General features: G+C 45.8%; 1 protein-coding gene across 1 annotated transcript in view; it reads right to left on the reverse strand.

Moving 5' to 3' along the window:
* NEPRO (nucleolus and neural progenitor protein) overlaps positions 1–23,043 on the reverse strand; it is a 362,800-nt gene that overhangs the window by 268,012 nt on the left and 71,745 nt on the right. The window contains exon 2 of the mRNA XM_069640036.1: positions 21,811–21,965. Coding sequence (XP_069496137.1) covers positions 21,811–21,965 — 155 coding nt within the window. The remainder of the gene's footprint in view (positions 1–21,810; positions 21,966–23,043) is intronic.

A 23,043-nucleotide genomic window follows, 5' to 3' on the forward strand; every position in this document is an offset into this window, starting at 1 on the left:
CTCCCTCGCGAGCAGATCCTCTCGGGAAAGGAAGACGTCGTGGAGGGCAGATGGACAAGTCTAAAGGGTCCGGGTACCACGCTCTCCTGGCCCAATCTGGAGCCACAAGGATCATGCGGGTCCTGAACCTCGCAACACTTGAGGAATGACGGGGACTGGAGGAAACCGTACAGCAGCGGGAATGACCAATCCACCACAAACGCGTCTCCTAAGGCTCCTCTCGGAGGAAATTCCCTTGAGCAGAATCTCTCGCACTTCCGGTTAACACTGGTGGCGAAGAGATCCACTTGCGGGGTTCCCCAAAGGGCGAAGATCTCCAGAAGAACTTCCTGAGCCAACTCCCACTCGTGAGAGACTGCGCTCTGTCTGCTCAGAGCATCCGCTGCTGCGTTTTCGTCTCCAGCCAGATGAACTTCTGAGATCGAAAGACCTTGTTCGATGGCCCAGAAACAGAGCTGCATTGCCTCCCTGCACAACGGGAGTGACCCTGCCCCGCCCCTTTTTTGTTGAGGTAATGCAAGGCCACTGTGTTGTCCGTCACGATCAGAACACTTTTCCCCCATACAGTCGGCACAAAAGCCTTCAGGGCAATCCTGATGGCTCTCAGCTCTAACAGGTTGATGTGGAGTCTGGACTCAGACGGAGACCAACGACCGCTGACGGTCAGCTCGTTGGCATGAGCACCCCATCCTGTGAGGGAAGCATACGTCACAATCGTCACCTCTAGCCATAGTTGCCAAAACGGTTCCCCCTTCAGTAGGTTCCTTTCGTCGGTCCACCACAGAAGATCCTGTGCGACCGAGATCAGAATCTGAACGGGATCCGACATCTTGCCCGAGAACCGGGACCACTGCAGTTTGAGAGCCCATTGCAGAGATCTCATCCACAGTCTGGCCTCCGGCACCAGAAAGATGCAGGATGCCATGAGGCCCAGCAACCTTAGAAAGTCGAAAGCCTGGAGACACTGGGCACTTTGAAACTTGTCCACCATCTGCACAATGTGATGAGCCCTGACCTGGGGAGGCGAACACTTACCCAAGGACGTGTCCAGCACAGCCCAATGTACTGCAGCTGTTGGGAAGGTGTCAAATGCGACTTCTTGAAATTCAGGGAGAAGCCCAGCCTGTGGAGGGTGCGGCAGGTGAGACTGAGATGATCCAACACTTGCTCAGGAGAGCACGCTTGGATCAGCCAGTCGTCCAGGTAGGGTAGACGTGACTTCCCCCTCGCCTGCGGTACTCTGCCACCACCACCATGAGCTTGGTGAAGACCCTCGGGCGGAGGTCAAACCGAATGGCAGGACCCAAAACTGAAAGTGCGAGTCGCCAGCCGCAAACCTCAGGTACTTCCTGTGCTTGGGATGAATCGGCACATGAAATTACGCATCCTTGAGTTCGAGTGACACCAACCAATCCTGAAGTTGAAGGGCCTCGAGGACCTGAGAAAAAGTAACCATCTTAAACTTGTCCTTCCTGAGAAGTTTGTTCAACCAACGCAAGTCCATGATGGTTCTCAACCCTTCGACTTTCTTGGGAATCAAAAAATATGGGGGAATACAATCCCTTGTTCCTCTCCGACACAGGCACCAGCAGTTCTATTGCGCCTTTCTCCAGCAGGGAAAGGATTTTCTGCGCAAGGAGCGGATCCGGACGCTTCAAAGAGAGCTTCCCCGGTGGATTGTCGTGAGGCCGCTGAAGGAAGGGTAGGCAGTAGCAGTAGGCTAAGGTATCCAGAACCCACGCATCTGAAGTAATGGCACGCCATTCTCCGAGATGCAGCGCTAGCCTGACCCCAACCGGCGAACCATGGGACATGGCCTCATGACTGAGATGTAGTGGATGCGGCAGTGCCTGAAGGCAAAGAGGCAACTGCCCGAGCGGCTTTGACACCACGAGTTCCCCGACCACCACGGGTACTTTTTCGCTGTTCCCTTTGACTGGCAGCCCCCCTCAATCTACCAAAAGAGAAGTAGTATCGAAAGGAACCTCCCCTCCATTGCTGTCCACTAGGACGAAAAGACGGAGGTTGTCAAAGACTTCGCTGCAGCTTTGGAGGTCTGCAACCTCTCAAGGCTCTCGTCAGCCTTGCTGCCAAACAAATGAACACCGTCAAAGGGCATGTTCAGAAGACGGGATTGCACATCCGGGGCAAACCCCGACTTTCGCAACCACGGAAACCTGCGTATCATGGTGCTCGCAGCCATGGACCGGCTGACACGATCTGCCGTGTCCAAACCCGACTGAAGGGATTCGCACATAGCATCCTTGCCGTCTTGCACGAGGGCCAGAAAGCCATCCCTTTCTTCCCCCTCGGGAATATGCTCAGCCGCCAAAGACTCACAGTTCCACAGAGTGTGTGTAAACTTTGCCAAGGCACAAGTGGAGTTGGCAGACTTCAACGCCATACTCCCAGCAGAAAACACCTTTTTCGCCCAACCATCGAAGCGCTTGTCGTCCCCATCAGGAGGGATGGTAGGGTACGCAGCCTGCTTCGAGGTGGCCGTAGCCGCCTGCACCACCAAACTCTCCGGAGTAGGGTGCAATGATAAGTAGCAGGGGTCACTACAGGATGGGTGGTATTTTTTCCAGGAACGACCTGTTAACTACCGACAGACTCTCCGCAGCAGTCCAAGCCGCCGCCACCCTTTTTTGCAAAGCCATGTGAAATGGCAACACCTTGTCAGTGGACGGACCCTGATCCAGGATATCCGTCAAATCATCCTGATCAAACTCCACTGGGGGGGCAGATCACCCCAAGTACTCCGTCACCCTCGACATGAGACGCTGATGGGAAGATTCTGCATGCGCCCCAGGTTCAGGTCGGCCAAACTCCACCTACCGAGAGGTGTCAAGGCCACTGGCGTCATGCAATGACTGACGGAGTTCCTCCATCTGACTATGCCCAGACAAAAGGTCATCAGGCACTTCAGGAAGTACAGGCAAGCCCAACTCCTGATCAGACAGTTCATCACCCTCCGAAATCTCCTGCAAAGATTGGAATAAAATCCAATCTAGGAGAAGGACCAGACCTGGGCTCAAAAACAGGCCTCACAGACTTACTGAGAGCCTTCCTCGGAGGTTCCACAGCACTCAGGGGCACCTCCGGCAAATCCTCCACAAATAGCGTCGAGGGAATCGGCATCGACCGAGGTGCCGACGACTTCAAGGGCGGAGCCCCGAGAGTCCTTCGACTGACACGGCGCCGATGCCTTCTTCGAAGCCTTCACAGGTTTCGACTGTCTCGATGGCGTTGAGGACCGGGACCTGGACCTGGCATGGCTATGGCAATCTCCCTTGTCCGATCAGGACATCAACGGCTACCGAAGATCGCGCCGGCCTCCCGAGCCCAAAAGGCGTGCGAGTGGTGGACCGAGCCCGTTCCTTGCTAGCTTCTTTCTACTGAAAAATCACTAACATCTGCTGGCGGGATGAATCCCATTCGGCTGGCGACGAAAACTTGGTGGGACAAGTCAACAGTCTGGCGGAGTCCTCCGATGAGGACGGGGAAGGCGACCGGTGACGGCGCTTCCTAGAATGCCTCGGCGAGGCAGAGGAATGGCGGGAACCACTCCTAGAGCGAGCCCTGGATTTTCGACGACACGGAGAGTCGCCCCTCGAGTCATCGGTCGAAAGCCCAGCGGACTTCGATTTACGGGGCTTGGACCCCCTACCTACCTTTAATTTCCCCTTACGCTCCCGCAAGGCCTTAGACATCAGGGACTGGGAGTCCTCGCAGTTGTCGGTGGTGTGGCTTTCGCCGAGGCACCAGAGGCAGATGACGTGCGGGTCCGTGATGGACATTTACGACCCGCAGTCCCGACACTTCTTAAAGCCCGGCCTCGGGGTAGTAGAGAAAGATGAAGACATTGTTCGAAGAGAAGAATCGAGCGTGCTGAGATTCCGAAGCAAACACGTTTGCGGAAAAAAACGGAACAGAGGCTACGGGCGTCGTGCGTCCTATATAGAACATCCGGTGACGTCGACCCTTGACGGAGGCCCTCGAGGGACATGGGATCGACGACACCGACGCAGGATGCCCTCTGCCGAAAATGTTCCGAAGCAGCACAGCTGTGGACATTACTGTCATAGATATGAAATACGTCAGAGGACACAATCCCCTCAAAGTATTCATTGCTGTTGTTGTTGAAAGAAGAGTTTACTAAGCTGTTTAAAGTGATCTCTACCACAAAGTACTTGCAGCAGTGTTAATAGCTTTTAGTCCTGGCAGGCGAGTATACCAGAGGCGAGGGATTTTGTAGTAGTAGACCTGGCAGGTTAATGAACCAGGTAGAAGTTGTTGAAGTACTGTGTTGTAGTTAAAAACTGAAGAATACGAACTGGCAAGTGCATTACAATATCTTGCCAATTATTGTGAAATAATCCAGACAAAACATTGCTGTTGCTAAAGATGAACTGTGGAAATGTTTTTAAGTTGTGTTGAACGCTTTGCAACAAGTGGAGGAAGAGTTGTCATTTCTTTTGACCTATTGGAAAGTCTACGTGAGAATCATTTGAAGCAAGAGGAACCGTATCACTAGAAATGATAACACAGAACCTTCCTAATCTTGAACTGTTGATACAAATTCCTGCTTTAAGTCTGGGGAAGGGAACATTACCCAGATTACAAGGAGAAACGGTTATTAAGTTTATGTTAGATATAACTGTGATTTTTATTATATTGAAATTGCCAGATCTTCCCTGTATATGTTTGTTGTGTGTATAAGCGTGAGGGACAGATTCCCTTTGTTAGAAGTGTTTCATTTAGTTTATTTTGACAGGCAGGGAAATCCTCTTTAGGGCAGGATTAGTGAGTCCCTTATCAAACCCTTTTAAGTTGTCTAATAGAACAGGTTTTGTAGATGGCTCGGCTTGTACATTGGCTCTTCAGGACAAGACGGATCCCTGGCTTGGCTCTGGCTCAACTCACCCTTTGAATTTCTTAGCTTGCAAGCCTCTAGTAGGGCAGTGCCAGGAATGTTGTGGAGTTGCTTATTGACATTAATTACTGAGCGTTTTACACAGTGTAAAAATAACTTACATTGTATTTTTCAATTATATTCAACTGTAGGCTCAGACTATTATATTCAGGGCACGGATAAAAATGTGTAGCATTGGGTGGGCATTTGTAACCAAAATCGGACCTGGCAGAAGGGATGCGAGTGTGGCATGGCCATGGGCCTAGGCAGACATTGGCATGGCGATACTCTTACATTCTGCCCTTTAGGAGTACAAGGATGAGCAGAGGCTAATGCGCCTACTCCGCCCTCACACTTCTACAAATCAAGAGTCAGCACAATTATAAAGGTAAAACAGGCACAGTTAAGAGCAAGACCCCTTCACCTTTTGTTGTAATGTGGGCAGGCTATAATCTCAAGAGGGCTGCAAATGTGATTGAGTAGCAGCCCAAACAGCGAAGTATAACAGTCCAAAATAAAGGATTGTCGAATCAAGATTCTATACAAATATATATACTTGAATCAAACACTCCTTGTAGAATAATAGCCAACTAGAAAACACTGTAAAAACCCACTCCTGTAGCAGGAACACAGAATATGCAAAGATAGAACATATGCAGCACTCTGGGTAATGAGACAGGGGAGGAAAAGGCAATTCAAAGTTCACAATGTTCAAAAAGGATATTTAGTGTGCAAAAGGGGCTAAAATGTCCTATCCAGTCTCTAGCGCCCAAAGATGAACCATGGGGGAGAATATCAGCCAGTAACACTTTTACAGTTGACTTGGCGGTTAAACGACATTGAGCCGGGCTTGTGGGTGCAGTTTGAAGATTCGGTTTGAGGATAGAGTAGGCACGGCGATCCAGCGGCGCGCATGTGTGCAGCCGAGGTTGAATGGGAAGGTAGCAGTGGTTTCGAATCGTTACTCCAGCTGTGAGGATCGGGTGGTCACAAGGTTTGGTTCGACAGTCAATGGCGGCAAACTAGTACCAGGATACGCAGGCAAGTTGGTTCGATGCTGAAGCTTGAAGTTCGCGGTTCGGGCGACACCAGGTTCGATCAACTTACCATGGTAGTGGGGAGGAAGCGGGTGGTGGTTCGAGAGCAGTTCCCGCAAATGCACTGGCATCGGTACTTCTTGGTTCAAGCCGAGGCAATGGCACGCTTCAGCTGGCATGGTGCAGAAGCAAACTGGTTCCAACGGGTGAACTTGCAGTTCATTGAACAAAGACTGCCAAAGACAGCGGTCGAACACGCTCGAATTACAGTTCGAAGTGGTTCGATGGCGAAAACACAGGGATCCATGGGGGATGGTTAGGAGAAAGAGCCCTCCTCTGCCTTGGAACACCTGCCTTCACCTCACAACTGGAGTAATCTGGAAAGGACTGCTCTCCCAGCAGTGTCCAAAGAAATCTTTTCAAATGATGATCCAAAGAAGTGGTGTGAGAACCCTTCTTTTAAAAGTAAAAGCCCACAGGTCATGGGACTAAAGCCAGCCTGCCTTAGTGGGATCCATGCGATTACTGCACCCAGTATACTGCAACCCCGGAAAATGCAGACTTTTTATTTCGACCCACTTTTCACCCAAAATATATGTAGGGGGAGACCCCTGCACCTCCCTCTTCATTCATTATATACTGAACCCATCCCCCCCATATATATATGGGGTGAAAGTGGGGTCAAAATAAAATAAAGTCAGCATTTACGGGGGTCGCAGTAAACTAGGTGCAGTAATTGTATAATCCCCTTAGTGGTCCAATCTCTGCTCTTGAAATGAGTGGACTTTGCCCTTCTGACATCACACCCCAAGTGCTTCGCGCTTAAGGAAGTGGAGAGGATTGGAAGAAAAAAAAGAGAGAGAGAGAAAAGAGAGCGAGAGAGAGAAGAGAGAATAGGGGGAGAAGAGAGAGAGAGAGGGAGAAGCAAATAAAAACAAGATGTTGTAAGTCTTCCTCCACTGTACAGAGATCTCTGGTCTGCACCAACCCCGCCACCTTCCCTTCTCACTAGGATCAAAGGCATTTAGAAATGAAGCACCCTGTTGTGGGGCCGCTCCCTCTGAATCGGTGTGCTCCTTTGATGCCTGGGCCCAAAGCAGCTGCCTGTTGTGTGGCAGTCTCTGGAGGAGGGTGTTACCTACCCTCACAAAGAGATCAAAGAATCTTTCCCTGCCACCAACATGGGATGCTTATCATCATAGTTTTTGTACAGTGGGGCATATCTTAAATGCAGCCCATGTGCTGAAGAGACTTGGCTATCACTGTAGCTGTCAAATGAGCAACTATGACTTCTGAACCTGCTCTGTGCTTCTGATAGTACGGGAGGTGCAAAGAGGACATTGATGCAGCAGGGCACAGATACACACTGCGCTTTTGGCACAGAGCTTATGAAAGAGGTATCTGATCTGCAGATTACCCTTTCAGAAAATTACCCACACCACTTTCCTATTTTATAAAAATCAAAAACAGCCAGGGCTTTCACACCATTGCCAGATGCCGATTCGTCACAGCTACGCTCCACTGAAGCTGTGTCCTAATGTCATAAACTGCATTATATGCATATAATATAAACATCTCTAAACGCCAGGCCACATCAGTCTGTATCCAGATAGGAAATATTCCCGTTAGCATTTACAGAGGTGCATTTAAACTATTGACTTTCCCAGCATTCTCTTGTTAAACCTAATTGGAAATATACGGAACATTACTGAAACTTTTCAGAATGCATTATGAGCTTAATATGCTTAGTAGACACAGAAGAGCTTCAAGCGTTTAGAAAAACATTTCTTTCTTTCTATGCAGCATGAAGAGATTGCCAAAGCAACAAATTAATCCTCAAACCTAGTCCCATTTGCTGCATTGTTTTTCAGAACAATCTCCTTGCTGTGTTTTAATGAGCGTGTACCAGCGTTTGTGCACTATTATTAAAACATAGCAGCAGAGAGCAGGAAGAATTTAAAAAAACAAAATTTGAATAAGTTTACAACGACAAAAATAAACATAAGTCCAGGCCAGGCCAGAACTTGCCCCTCATCCGAGGAGCAGGAGCTCCACTTCACTGCAGGAGCAGTGCCCGGGATCCCTGGCCTGAAGGTAAGCCTTCTGGCCACACAGCACAATTGTGGCTCATTGAAATCGTCTCCCTGAAAGTGCGGCGGAACGCCGTTTCATTGCAGCATATTTCTGCTGCAAGCTGCAGAATTCACATCTGGCCTGTACTTCAGCCAGCACTATTCATTTTTCCTCATTTGCCCCAATTCGATTTCATCCACCATTAGCCACCACAAGTTGCGGCAACTTCAAGATGGCCGCCCGAGCGTTGCGAGGTGCATCCGCCTCCTTCACAGCCTGACTATGCCCTGATTGGCCCTCCTGGTGCTCTTGTGCACCAACCACGAGCCGGTAGGCGAGTTGAGCCGGCCCACCACAACGAAGGCTCACTTCAACAAAGGCTTCCTCACTGCCTGTCCTGAGCCTGTCCAGAGGCCAGTCCCCCTGCTGTAAACTGGCTCGGAGATTTGGTAAGCGCTATAATCATCCTCTTTATACTTCTTGTTGCATGCCTCTCGTGCATTAGCCCAACGCCTCGCAGCTTTACGCTACCATCATAGAGTGCCGCCCTCTGTTACAGACATTACCCGGCAACAGATAACAGGCATCAACTAGGGATGTAACGGTATACCGTGAACCACTTAATTGAACAATAATAACCGTCACATTGTTTATACCGTTATACCATTCATACCGTTAAGTGTGCTTTTCAATCTGATTTGTAAAGGCTGCAGTAAGCAAGTGCTGCGCAGACTTGGTCTTTCACTGTTGGATGTACCATCTGCCAAGTAGTTTCAGTTGGAGCAGTTTGGTTTAATGCCATTCCATAAACCACACGTGCCCGACACAAAATCAATATGTTAGCAATAGGAAGAATAGATACAGTGCCAAGAAGGAAAAGGGTTTACTTTGGGGTTTATATATTTATAACGGATAACGTTCTCTAAACATATGGCAATGGGGGATTTCCCTGGTTCTATCATTGAATTTACATATAATAAGTCACATCTGTCGGTATTCCCTGCTGCCATACCAAAGGGTAACATGTCTGTGATTTCTGAAAACCTTTTGGCCCGCAAGTAAACTAAAGGCTGTAACGTAAAGCGTGTGTGTGTGTGTGAGAGAGTGTGTGAGAGAGTGTGTGAGAGTGAGAGAGAGAGTGAGAGAGAGAGAGAGAGAGAGAGAGAGAGAGAGAGAGAGAGAGAGAGAGAGAGAGAGAGAGAGAGAGAGAGATTATATATATATATATGCAGGTTATCAAGATGGCAACATGTTCATCTTCACCAGTAGGGGAACAAAAAGTCTAAATGACCACTTAAGAAAAGCTATTTAGTTTGCTTTGCCAGTTGTAGCAGGGCCCCCTCCCCCTCTCCACACGTGTGTTTGTGTTTGGTGGAAGCAAGTCATTTCAGTGGAAAGTATGTTGAAAAGCCCAATTCTGGCCATGGGTGCATGGTTTTGTTTGAGATGATAAATAAATCTGTCAATTTATGGCCTTTTAGAAAATATTTGTTAAGATTAGTTAACTCCACCTGCTATACCGCGATAACCATGATATACCGTCATTTGGCAAGAAGGTTATCGTACCGTCATAAAACTAATACCGTGACACCCCTAGCACCAACAATATCAGTCATCTTGGTCACTCCACACCTAAGAGCCCTCCCTTACTGTGCCTGCATATGGAACTAAAACGAAACTAATCGACATGGTTGGCCCTTACACTGCACTCTTAGCCGCCATTGTGAACTGCCTATATTACCTTCAGTCTACCCTCACTTCTATATTACCCTCTCGCTCCATGCCTAGACTCTGCCTATTGCACCTCAGGCAATTGCCTTTATCCTCAATTGCTTTTAGGTTGCATTTAGATGTCACCCCCTTGCTTTTGAGTCAACTGTTTTAATCTCGAATCTAGAGGTCATCCCACTGTATTTGAGTCAACTGCTCGTATATTGAACCTAGATGTCACCCCTTTGCACCTGAGTCAACTGTTTTATATCAAACCTATTGATTTTTTAGCCACGTGTTCCCACGTGCATTCCCATTGCATTTTAGTCTATTGCTCACTTTGAAACCATGTATTGCCCCACTGTATTTTAGTCACTCATTATCACTGCTAACCTAGGTGCTGCCCAATACATTTGAAGCATTTGTTCCCATGCATACTTGTTTTACCCCATTAGGCTGACCTACATAGCACTGTTCCAGCTTGATTTGCCCACCCTACCACGACAACACCACAAGATGCAAACCTTACGAGTCACACTAGCCCTTCTCACACTAACAGCATTCCTAGTTTACAAACTCAGGATCGCTCCAGTCCCTGCCATTGATTACACTACTCTTCAAATCTGGGCCCTCTCTCCCACCATGACACACACACATCCTCAACCACTAACGAGCCACAATGACCAACTTGAAGAACACCAACAGCCCTGCTCAATCAAGTCCAAACCTTTGCAACACCACATCCAGAAATGCCAGACTCCGAGCCAGACTTGCTAAAATATATGAACCTCTCGCTAGAACGTTGACCTCGTCCAACCGTAGCAAGCCTACACCTAATAGGAGTACAGAAAAACTTCACAACCCAAACCTCAAAACACAGAATGTGTGCACGCACTCCACTGCCATGACCCAAGAAAAGATACGCACACCTCCATCCACCACCCCCCACATTAAAGGTGCTTTAATTAACGCCAGATCCATGATTGCTCATGCCATTGAGATTGCTGATCTCATTCAGACCGAAAACCTCGACTTCTTGGCCATTACGGAATCCTGGCTTCATGCCGCTGCAGGACCTGCCATCATGTTAGCAATCCCTAATGGTTACACCATCCTAAGATCAGACAGAAGCGAAGCCCGTGGAGGGGGAATAGCCCTTATTGTCAAATCCAACCTATCTACCAGGATAGTCCCAGCTAATGACACTAAATCCTGCGAAAGCCTAACAGCCAAATTAGCCATTAACAACTCCCAACCCCTCACCATCCACTTGATTTATAGACCCCCAGGCCCCATCAGAACCTTCGAGGAGGACATTTCCACCACTCTATCGCATAACCTAAAAAATCCATCACAGGTCATCCTCTTAGGGGACATTAACCTGGGCTTCAACGACCAAAATGACCCACATGCAAGCAGAGTGGTTCACCTACTCTCTGAACTAGGCTTCTCACAAAGAGTACTTCACCCTACCCATAACAAAGGCAGAATACTTGATTGGGTGGCAGACCACAATTGCAACGCCTCCATCCCATCGATCTCCCCCCAAATCTGGACAGACCACCACCTTATAACATTTGTTCTAGAAACGGACAGACCTACTCCTACCTTAGCCCAGCCAGCTCTGTCCATCCCGACAAGGAATAAGAGAAACATCACCCCAGATAACCTACTCCCGCTCATCCTCCCCACACTCAATTCACTACCAGACAACCTGGACCCCGAAACTCTAGTGAACGAGTATAACAAAATCATGGCCTCTGCAATGGACTCAATTGCACCGCTCAAAATGAGACAAAGCAAACCTAAAGCCCACCTCAACTCCTGGTACACCCCCCACCTGAAAACACTTTGCACCAAAAAAAGACAATCTGAGGTTGCATGGAAACTACAACCCTCTGTAGAAAATAAAATCACTGATATATCTACCCTCTACAAAAAGGAAATATTGTCGGCAAAACGAGAAACCTATAACACTAGAATAGCCAAGCCAACTCTAGCATGAAGGAACTCTTTATCATCCTAAAGGAAATAGAATCTCCTATCCCAGTGCCAGACAATTGTGTCAAAGACAAACTATGGTGCACCAATATTCAGCTAGCCCTAGCTAACAAAGTGTCAACTCTCCAGTCTAAAATTGACAAGAAACAAGCCTCACTCAGCTTGGATACGAATCCTAAAATGTCCATCACCCCCCCCTAAAAATAACACTAACACTCCTTGCTTCAAGTTCTCCAAAGTTTCTATTATTGAGACTGAAAAAATCATTCTGTCACTCAAACCATCAAACTGTCAGGGGGACCAATGTCCAGCCCAACTGATAAAGGACGCAGCCAGAGACCTGGCTCCCTTTATCTCAAAACTCATTAACGCTTCATTCACAACAGGATCTATACCGAGCAACTTAAAAGAATCTTGGGTTCTCCCACTGCTTAAAAAACAGACGCTAGACCCAGCCATACCCACGAATTACCGCTCAATCACCACCGTGCCATTCCTCCTAAAAATTATAGATAAAGTGGCGTACTCACAAATTCAGACACACCTTGAAACCAACAACCTGCTAGGAGCACGGCAGTCTGGCTTCCGTCCCCAGCATGGGACCGAAACAGCCCTTTTAGATCTAAAAGCACAAATTGACGAGCTAAGGGATCAAGAAAAACCAGCCTTACTCCTCCTTTTGGACTTATCAGCTGCATTTGACCTTGTTGACCACAAGGTCCTTTGTAGGCATTTGGACATGGCTGCGCACTTCTCTGAAGAAGCCACAGACTGGATCCAATCTTTCCTCAATAATAGGACTATGAGAGTCTTCTCCACCACCGCAGCAGCAGACACCATCCCCATTACATGCGGCGTGCCCCAGGGATCTTGCGTTTCTCCTACACTCTACAACATCTTCACGAAGCCCCTTTTCAATGATCAGGACCTTCTTGGTATCACCTACCTATGCAGATGATACTCAGATTCTCCTACCACTTACTGGTGATTATGATAAGGATTTGGCCTTGGTGAACAGGGTGTATCTCATCATTCAGGCATGGATGGCCACTCATGGACTATGCCTGAATGACGACAAAACTGAAATCATTATCCTCGGCACACCCAGGCCCCAACTACCCCTCTTTTAACATAGATAATAACCAAATCACAACCGCTCACGCGGTAAAAACTCTGGGTCTCTACCTGGACTCGACCCTCTCTTTCAACAAGCAGGTGAACGCGATGGCTTCTGCCACGGCCTACACCTGCAAATTGATAAGAGCAGGCAAACTCTTACTGTCCAACAATAGCTACATCACACTGGCGAGAGCGCTCGTGTTATCAAAGTTGGACTATTGCAACTCGCTCTATATTGGGGCCAACAAGGAAGTTATTAAAAGCATTCAAATCTTACAGAATAACTCGCTTATAGCAGCATTAGGCATTCCCAGGAGAACCCACATCACTGAACTCAGAAGGGCCAACAACTGGCTTTCTACTCAGGAGAAAATCCAGCTAAAAGTGGCCTCACTTGTTTACAAATGCCTAAACAATGTCGCACCATGCTACCTTTCTGCGAGATTCACGAGAACAAAACCAACAAGACTCACCAGATCCGTTAACTCTAACAACAAATCAACACCCAGATTTAAATTGTCCAAAGTCGGTGGCTGCAGCTTCCAGGTTAAAGCAGCTCAACTTTGGAACTCCCTACCACCCACCCTACGGACAAACCAACCATACTTCACCTTCCGACACAACCTTACAAGGTGGATTAAAGACGCAGACAAATAACAGACTACCATACTGCCTGGACTTATCCTGCATCTCTCTCCACTTCTGCATTTTGCACACACCTACTGCCTAGCAGTGACTGCCTGCTTAAGTAGAACTGTAAATACGTGCACCAGCACTCCTGCCTGTTGTGTGGGTGTGTGTATATATATATATATATATATATATATATATATATATATATATATATATATATATATATATATATATATATATTCTTTGTACATTTCTTGTTTCTTTCTGCCATGTGTTTTTCCTGTAACTAAGCTGTAAGTTGTCTTATAAAAATGCGCCGGTTACCCCTGGGTCTGGTGCACAATACAAGTAATGAAAACAAACAAACAAACAATATAGCTACAACTCTAGCCAAGGTTGAATACTTAATTAGAACACGCGGACAGTAGAAAATGTTATGAAAAGAGCATGGCTGTCTATTTCATCGTTTGGCAAAAGCCCCTTTTGTTGAAACACGCAGGTTCATACGTACGTGACAACAACAAGATTGGCTTCAATTCAAAGAGAACCAAAGAAAACATTTTGTTTGACTGTTTTTACTGATTACATGAATGGCATCATTGGACCTCATTACGGGTCCGGAGGTAATCCTGCCGGTGCTACCGGCGGGTTGCCGCCGGACCCGAAAATACTTACTGGCACCAGACTTCCCGGTGCCAGCGGGAGATTACAACTAGGACTGCCCGGAAAGTCAGCCGCCGGTAAAATGCAAGTCCCCATTCCTATAGAGTCCCATATGACACACAAAACCAGTTAAAAATCTACCTAACTGGAATGTAATCGAAGGAGTCTGTTGGAAATCATTGTTAGGACTCCCAAAAGGATTTCCAATTCAGGTGATTAGGATTTGAATTGGGTATTCTTCCTTTACAATCCTTAGTAGAATGGCAACCCTCGTTATTGTTCAGAAAATGTTTATTGGCTTCTCCAGATGACTTATCCCTGATTCCGATACTTTTTAAAGCCTATACAGACAATGAAAACTTGCCTATAAATGTATGGAAGAAATACTGTGAACAGTTGTTGGATAGGGCTAATATTGATTTCGAGACATTACTTGAAAGGCCCGAGAAAGCCAAAAAGAAATGTAAAGATCATGAATGGATACGGGTCTGGGAATCGTGGTTGCCTTATAAAGCCTTCCAAGCGGGTATGTTCATAATGAAAAAGCAGGCCCAAATTCCGATGAATCTTCCTAGATTTCCAGACACCAAATGTAGAGTGAATATAATGAGGATGTGGTTCAATCTGTGGTCAACTAAAGAGGTCTTAGTGACTCGGAATAAAGTCTTGAAAACAGAATGTAACCGCAGATTCTGTAAAGATGAGTCTAGTAAGGAATCTCTAGAGCACTTGATAGTAAATTGCCAAGCCCTCTCAATGCAAAGAAAATAAAGTTTTCATAAGGGACATTTTAAAACCATGGGAAGCAGAGATATGTGGGCATTGATATTCAATGTGACCTCCATTCCCTTGAATCTAGCAACTATACGATTCTTGATGGCTCTAAATCTCGATTCATACTAAAAGGAATACGTGAAATTTAACTGATTTTTATCGTAAAACGTGTACAAGGTTATTTTTGAAACCACATATGCAAGTATAAAAATATTTTCAAAAGGAAATTCTTTCTTCAATTGTTTGGGGGCAAAACTAGTTTACAAAACTGAATTACAATCAGTAAACGGCTTTCAGAAGCCTTCACCCTGTGACATATTTAGACGGTTTCAATATTTTGGTAGCTGAAGAAAGCCATTTTTACTAATGCTTTCGATAAGCATTTTTCTTTTCCACGGTACGACTATTAAGAGACACCATGATGTGTTTTTCTTAGATTAGCCTATCAATAATCCCTGTGCTTGTGACACACCAAGTTTAGAGTGGTGCAAAGTTTTGACACAGTGTCCACATATAACATGTGTTGCCCCTTGTGCTTCTTGGCCAGGAAAGGTGGACAGAGAAGCACAAGGGACACAGAGGAAGGTTGCGAGGAATCATTTTAAGAGGAATTTGAAATGTTTACCTGCAAGCTTTTTAAATCCATGTCTCTAGATTGCTTATCGGCTGTTCTTAGTTAACTACCCATAGAAGCCATGGACTTGACAGTTTTTAACCCTTTCTACCTAATGAGTTCTACAGAGGTTGGTCCTAGACTAGCACAGTGCCTGGTTCACAATCCTGCCAGGGTTTTTCCGCTTTCCAGTCACTTTTTTTTATCTCACCCAAGAAATAATGCTTTTCCAGTATCGGGTCATTGACCCTTTCTCAGCAAAGTTCTTATTGGTATCAACTCCTTTTTTCAAATATCGGATCACCGACCCTTTCTTAGCACTGGTCATATTTGTGTTAATGTTTTTTCCAAGCATTTGGTCACGGATACTTGCGTCACACTGTTTGTATTTGTATTGGTTACTCCAATTACTTTAATTGGACCTTCTCGTGCTGTAATGATATACAACACTCGCTCTAAAGCACTCCGGTTACCCACTCGCTCTCTCATGGCTTACTGGACAACTTTGGCGTTCCTTGCATCCTTCCATCGTCTTCTCCTTCGGTTCGCTGACTGGGAGTGTGTCCCGTTAGCCATTTGTTTCCCGCTTTATCTTCTTTTGCTTCTGGCAGCTCCAGCTGCCTATAGCAATACAATGGTAAGCTTCTCTTGACCCGGTCTCTCTGCAGGGGCGTTCTCGTCAGCCTCTGTGCTGCCTTCCACAATGTGCTTGCCTCCGGCGTTCCAACCAGCGTCAGCATAAGCTGTGTTCCATTGCAGTCTCTGCCTCGCACTCATATTCTGTTCAGCTGTATGAGTTTTAAACTTCCTGGTATTAGTTAACACTTTCCAAAGACTAGAGTGCAGCGTTTTCATACCGTTTCCGGTCATCCTCATTGTTCCATCCCTCTTCCCCGTCTCAGTACTAAAAAGGGGGTGCAAGGGTTAAATAAGGTTGTTGTTAAAAAAAAAAACATGGGAATTCAAGACCTGCGTCACAATAAGCCATACAGGGAAGTTGCAAAGGCACATGGGCGTCAATAAGAATGACATCTGAGGGTTTTATTTTGATTCAGTGTTTTCCTGCCTCTCTGTAGTTTGTCCTCCCCCATGAGGTCCTCCCCCAGATAGCCACCCCCAGGGTCAGAGTCAGGTAGCTTCTGCCTTTCCCTAGCCACAAAAGAGAAACTTCCCTCCAGACAAATCAGTGAAGATGTTGCTAGATTCGTCACAGAGCCTTATTAATGTGTTTCTATTTAGGAGTATAAAACGCACTATATTGCAAGGGAAAACACTTGTTGGTTTAGTGATACCACTGTGTGGGGAAGATATTGATTACAACCAAGGTTTATCATACACAGAAGGATAATGAGCATTAATACATAGATTTGCCCAGAAGGTGGACCCACAACAATCTTGCTGTCCAATAGTAAGCCTGGTCAGTGCTCTGGGGGAGTAGTTTCTCTGAGCACAGAGGCCCACATTTCCCCAGATCCTTGGTTCAGTTACTGCACTATTCTCTGCCACAGCCCCAGGTGGGCCTTTAGATGTCTTTGAGGTGGCGGTTAGGCTCTGGCATGCAGGGTATGATGAACATCATGACAACACACCACTCGGGATGGGAGGTTAGAGCCATCCACTGAGGTACGTGGGGGGAGAAATATTCCTTTTCCAAATGACGGACCCCTCAACATTATAAAAACATCAACTCAGAAGCGATGATGGAAAGGTTGGTGGAGTCTCATCTCTTCTATACCATCCACCACAAAGAGTTTACACTCTCCCTCTCTGTGAAAAACTTTCAATTTCATCAAGAAAATCTGTGGTAGGCCTGGGGCAGGCAATCTTTCACATCGTAGTGCACCATCTGGATTACAGACCAGAAAACCAAATTCAGCTCTCACACAAAAGAGCTTTCATGTATTTTGGAGCATTCTGTGATTAATCTTGCAGAGTCCTCAGTCTCCTCCTAGGTGGCCAGGGGAGGGTAGCCGCTACCTGATCCTGACCCTGGGGATGCTATTAGCCGGGAGGGACGCCTGGGAGGAGAAGGGCCCCAGGGGTACAGGAGGACTCTGTTGGGAGGGATGCAGTATTTGTCTTCCTCAGAGGAAGAAATATCAGTGATGCCAAAATATGTAATGGCTTGTTGTCGTAGGCAGCCAATTATCTTGATGGTGGTGAAAACTAGCGTAATCAATCATTTATTGTGAGTAAGACCCCCCGACCCCCTCGCACAAAGGCACCCTCATTTATGATCAACAGGAGAATGCTAAATGCCAATATCAAAACATTAACATCTCAGATTCTGAAAATTTGAATTACCCTGTCAATCAGAACCATTCATAAAGTCCCTATAAAACACTTCCTTAGGGGATGTAATTAAGGATGGAAATTAAATTGGTACATTTGAAAACAGCATTAAGAATAGAAAAGGTAATTTGACCATTAAGTCCAACAATGCCCAAAGTACTGGGACGAAGAAGATTGATGCAGAGGCACAGCACTGCAAGTTGCAGTCTAGTAGTACTAATGACCCACACCTGAAGGAGCCTACAAAATACAGAAAACTGCCTTAGGTGCAGGCCATAGAGAGCATTAGTGGGAGGTGGATTGATTGCAGTAACTCCACGTTGCAATTGAAGGAGAGGTTGTAGGAAAGCAAAGTCGCCGGAACTGCTGTGATTGGGCAATCAGATGCCAGTTCTGAGACGGTCTCTACCTTCAAAGACCTTGTATTCAGAGGTCGTCCAGCCCAGCAGGAAGTGTTGTGTGTGAAAGCTCCACCCCCATCCCCCAGCACTGTAAATACGGCAGGTAGCATTAAGTAGGCTTCCCCCATTGTAAGGTGAACTCACAGTGGCAGGCGAGCACCGGAGTGTCCCAGGAGCGAGGATCGCTCCTTTCCCAACCGGCATTGGGCCACGGAAAGTAGAAAGAAGCAGTGCACCGGATGGAGCGCAGCAGAGAAAGCAGAAGACCCGGAGGCAGCAGAGCGAGCAGACGCGTATGCATTACCCAGTGAGTTTACTAACATTATGTGACCCCGGAATGCTCTGTGATCGCCCGCTGGCCAAATCTGATATTTCTGAATACCAGATTGATGTAAAAAACTTTAAGTGGCAGAATAATAAGGCTTTTGAATATTGAACTGATGTAAAGGCCTTGAAGTGGCAGAATTATAACTTTGGGAACAGGCAAGAGGGATGTCATTATACTTGTAACAGTCAGACTAATTGCCAAAGTCAAGAGAGGACGATATTCCAAGAAGCTAATAAACAATATCTTCTTTAATTTTATCAAGTAATACAAAAAAAAGAAAGAAAATAAGCAATATCAAAGTGAGTTTATATATATAAGAACTAACATTGTCAAAGTCAAGAGAGGCATTTGGTAATATAACAGTGGAAAAACAAGAGTGGCAAGAAAGTGGCAGGAAAGCTACCTTCATGATAGACAGTATTCAGGAAGAGAGGGGCATAACCTGTACTGCATGTGGCAATCACAAGTGTGGAACAAACAGCACCAATGTGTTTCATGTCTTCCCAGAAGAAGTAATCAAAACTGATGTTGTCTGAAGTAAACTTTACCACGGAAGTACTTGTAGTAGTATTAGATGTTTTCATTGGTCCTGGCAGGCGAGTATAGCAGGGCAGAGACGTTGTAGTGGTAGACCTGGCAGGTGAGTGGACCCGGTAAAAGTCATTGAAGTACTGTGTTGTGGTTAAAGACTGAAGAAGAAGTGGCAAGAGCACTATAAGTATATTGTGAACTGTTATGAATCATCCTGACAAATCATTATTGCTGATCCAAGTACATTGTGAACTGTTGCAGAATCATCCCGACAAGAGCATTTTGCTGATACTGACGAACTGTGGAAGTATTCTTGTTTGCTAAGAAGAAGTTGTGTTGAATTCTCAGCTACCAGTGTGGAGATAAAGACTAGTTGAATATTTTGAACTTTTGTCCAAGTGAGAGACTTTCTGGAGCAAAAAGAACATCTCATTTGAACTTTGTTGCAAGACGGAACCTTTCTATTTTGAACTATTGATTGAAAATCCTGTTTCAATCTGGGTAAGGGGAACTCACCCTGGTTACAAGGAGAAACAGTTATCAGATTTATATGGAACATAACTTATTTCTACTATTAGAAACGACTAAAACCCTGCCTCTTCAACACCTCGGAACCAGACTGAAACAATAAAAACGAAAATGCAAAGAGAACCAGCTGACAGAACCCATGGCGGTACAGACAACACCTAGAACCGACAGAGGGGGAAACACCCACAAGAACAAGAGACAATGCCAAGCGGAACCGACCACGAGTGACAACCCAATCAGGACAGAATCGCTAACAAGGCTGACACGAATAACAGGCACAATTATCAACCTTACCCACTACCAAGCATCCCCCTGACAGACATGACTACATGAACCTTGCGTAAACCAACCCAACGCAGTTGTGCATCCACACTATCCAACTACTACCTCACGCTCACAATCCAACCATCCTCAATCTAACCCTTCAATATAAGCTAACCCGCCAGCAAAAATGAGACCACTATCACCATACTAAGAAACCCACACCCAAGCTAGTAAGTAGAAGACCGAATGCACTAGACAGACACATACACGATAACCTAGCAGCCTTCTTGGAGACGTACTGACTTCCCAACGACCCAACGACTAACCCATCACACACACACAACATAATCATCTGAGACATAGGTACGGTGGTTCACTTGCACCAATCCAGACTTCCTGGTAAGGACTGAACTGTACCGCGTCGCACTCAGAGCGAGGGGTATGGGCATAGGTCTTAAGTAGATAGTTCCGCGGGACCAGTTTGCATCAACCACAGACTGGGATGTAGGGGCTGGCCGGAGTAAGAACAAAGATAGAATTGTAGAGATTAACTAACGCAGCATATCGACAGAGAGATGAGAGACAGCCTTGTCATGCTGAAACTAGATCACTGTAAGGAAGAAAGGTTGTCTAAATCTCGAAAGACACACAAAATGAATGTGCGTTTTCTCCAGAAACCAATGCTAATAACCAACCCTACTAAAACCTCACCCATCTTCACACACCTCTCAAACCATAACTAAAACACAACCATATCTCTTAAACCAAAGCAACCCGCACCCACTTCACCACTCCGCAACAACACACCACACAGAACCCCATACAACAGCATACAACGGACTCCGACCGGATACCACATCAAAAAGCTCAGCAAACGGTGTTAACTGAACTGAAGCTGCCAACAGTACATCACAGTTCCCTTGCTCCCTCTCAAAACTTTATCTTAACACGCCCTAACCCGCCCCTCTTTCTTTCAGATCCGCCAGAGAGACAGGGACCACTACAGCGGTGATAGCGTGCGGTATAAAGATCCTTTAACATAATATTTCTGTTATATTGTAATCGTCATTCATTACCTTGTTGAGTTTGTTGTATGTATAAGTGCGAGGGACAGATTCCTTATGTTAAGAGTTTATTTTAATAGGCAGGGAAATCCTCATCGGGATAGGGATAGTAAGGAGTTTGTCAAACCCCTTCTTGAGTTAATAAAATGGCAGCTTATGAAAACCCTCTACAAGGTTTTCCGCCTCACATTTCTGACCCCTCTCAGTTCAGAAAGCATAAAGAAGAGCCGGTATTATAACCCAGGGGGCAATTAACCTCTATTACCTTGAAAAGGGGGAATAAGATGAAATCCAGGTGTAAAGTTGAAAATGTGGTACAACCAAAAATGGCTTAAAGAAGCTGAATTCCCATAGACTATGTTTTACGAATCTGCTTGACACATTTTAATAATTTATCGTAACATTCTATTTAGTGTTGCTAATTTGTTTTAGAATATGTCAATTGTTTGTTGATATCTTGTTTGTATATCTATTGCAGCGCCTTAAAGCTATGTAAATGCCATTGTGGTGCTTACAAACAACACACACATAAGGTAATGATTGCTGGGAAAAGCAGAGGAAACATAGTAAAAACGGCCTCCATCAACAGAAAAATTGTCAGATTAGAGTGGACAAACCGATCAACATTTTCTGCCACTGCATACAATATTGGAACATAAGTGCAAGCTCCAGTTAAAAACTAAAACAAAGGCAGATTAATTGTAACCCTTCTTTCCCTTTTAAGGATATTTCAGTGGAATTGATTCCTACAAACAGAATATTACAGAAAATGTTGCTAAGAATGCCTAGAGCAGCCTAGCACAAACACGTGAATTTGATTTAGATAGGAAACCTGAGCAACTAATGCATAGGCGTACGACATACCTGTTTCAGAGCAAGGTATGTCTTGTGGTATCCCAGAGGATTGTGGGTTATATACAGGATAGAATTCAAGACCTTCACCTCTGCTTCCAAAACCTTGTTCTTTAGCAATGCACCAACCGCATGACATCCTGTGGTAATGGCTGCAATGTTCTTTCCTAGATGGGGAAAAGGAATCAGTTTTGTCTTCATAAGAACAGTTTTGCACACAACCAAAACAAGATATTAAACGTGTGGCTCTCAGTCAGGCACTCGGACACCTACAAAACATGGGAGTGGTACCCTACACTGACCACGTATGGCAGGAATATAATCCAAGAAAATTGGACAATGTTTTCAGAAAAGCACGGAGGGTGAATCAATGGTGAGGGGAACAAAATGGAGGACTAGATGTTTGAGGAAAATTAACACATTCTTTCTTACATACCCAAAATCAGAAAGGGAGAACTTGGCGACAATTACTTTGTGCAGATGTTGAGTAACACCAATGTTCAAGCTGGGACTTGACCTTGAATTAGTGTTGAGAAAACTAAGTTTGCAGAATAGGGGACATTTAGCATGGCACGGTTCAGCCACACATATTGCAGGCATAGGGTAAAGAGAAGACACTCCCTCTGCCCACAAGCAAATAAGCCAAAGCACCTTTTGATGGAATTAAAGCTGGGACACTGGGCTACTTCATTGCTGGTTGGGCTGCCTTTGCAGGCAGCCTGTCAGTATCTGTAATTTTCCATCTTTCTGGATGATAGGATTTAAAGAAACTTCAGCCTCTTGCTCAGGTCTGAGCTCCTGTGGGTGTATACTTGTGTGCTCCAGGCATGGTTTAAAATGTGTGTTTGTATGTACAGAAACCTACATAGTGGTGCAGTAGGGGCGAGGATAACTGTACACTAGGACAGTGTACAGTGTGGAAACAGCCTCTGAACTTTCTTTTCAGGGTAAGTGGACCTCTTAGTATGTCATCTGTCAGGGGCATTCTGTTCCAGCAGGTCAGAGGCAAAGCCTACAGACCAGGATACAAGTCTGACACAGATTCCCCTAGTACTAGACACTGGTTTACATGCGAGTTGGTAGAGGCCATGCTACCTGTTGATGTGCACTCAATACATGGCAAATAAGGGACCAGAAGCACGGTAAGATAAGGTGGAATAGCCCAAGAATAAACTAACTTGGTTCAGTGGGGAACATGGGCATCTTTTCAGTGTAACAATCACTAACCGTAGGTTGCTGCTTGCA

This window comes from Ambystoma mexicanum, chromosome 7q, assembly GCF_040938575.1.
Source record: "Ambystoma mexicanum isolate Mex_15411 chromosome 7q, UKY_AmexF1_1, whole genome shotgun sequence".
NCBI lineage: Eukaryota > Metazoa > Chordata > Amphibia > Caudata > Ambystomatidae > Ambystoma > Ambystoma mexicanum.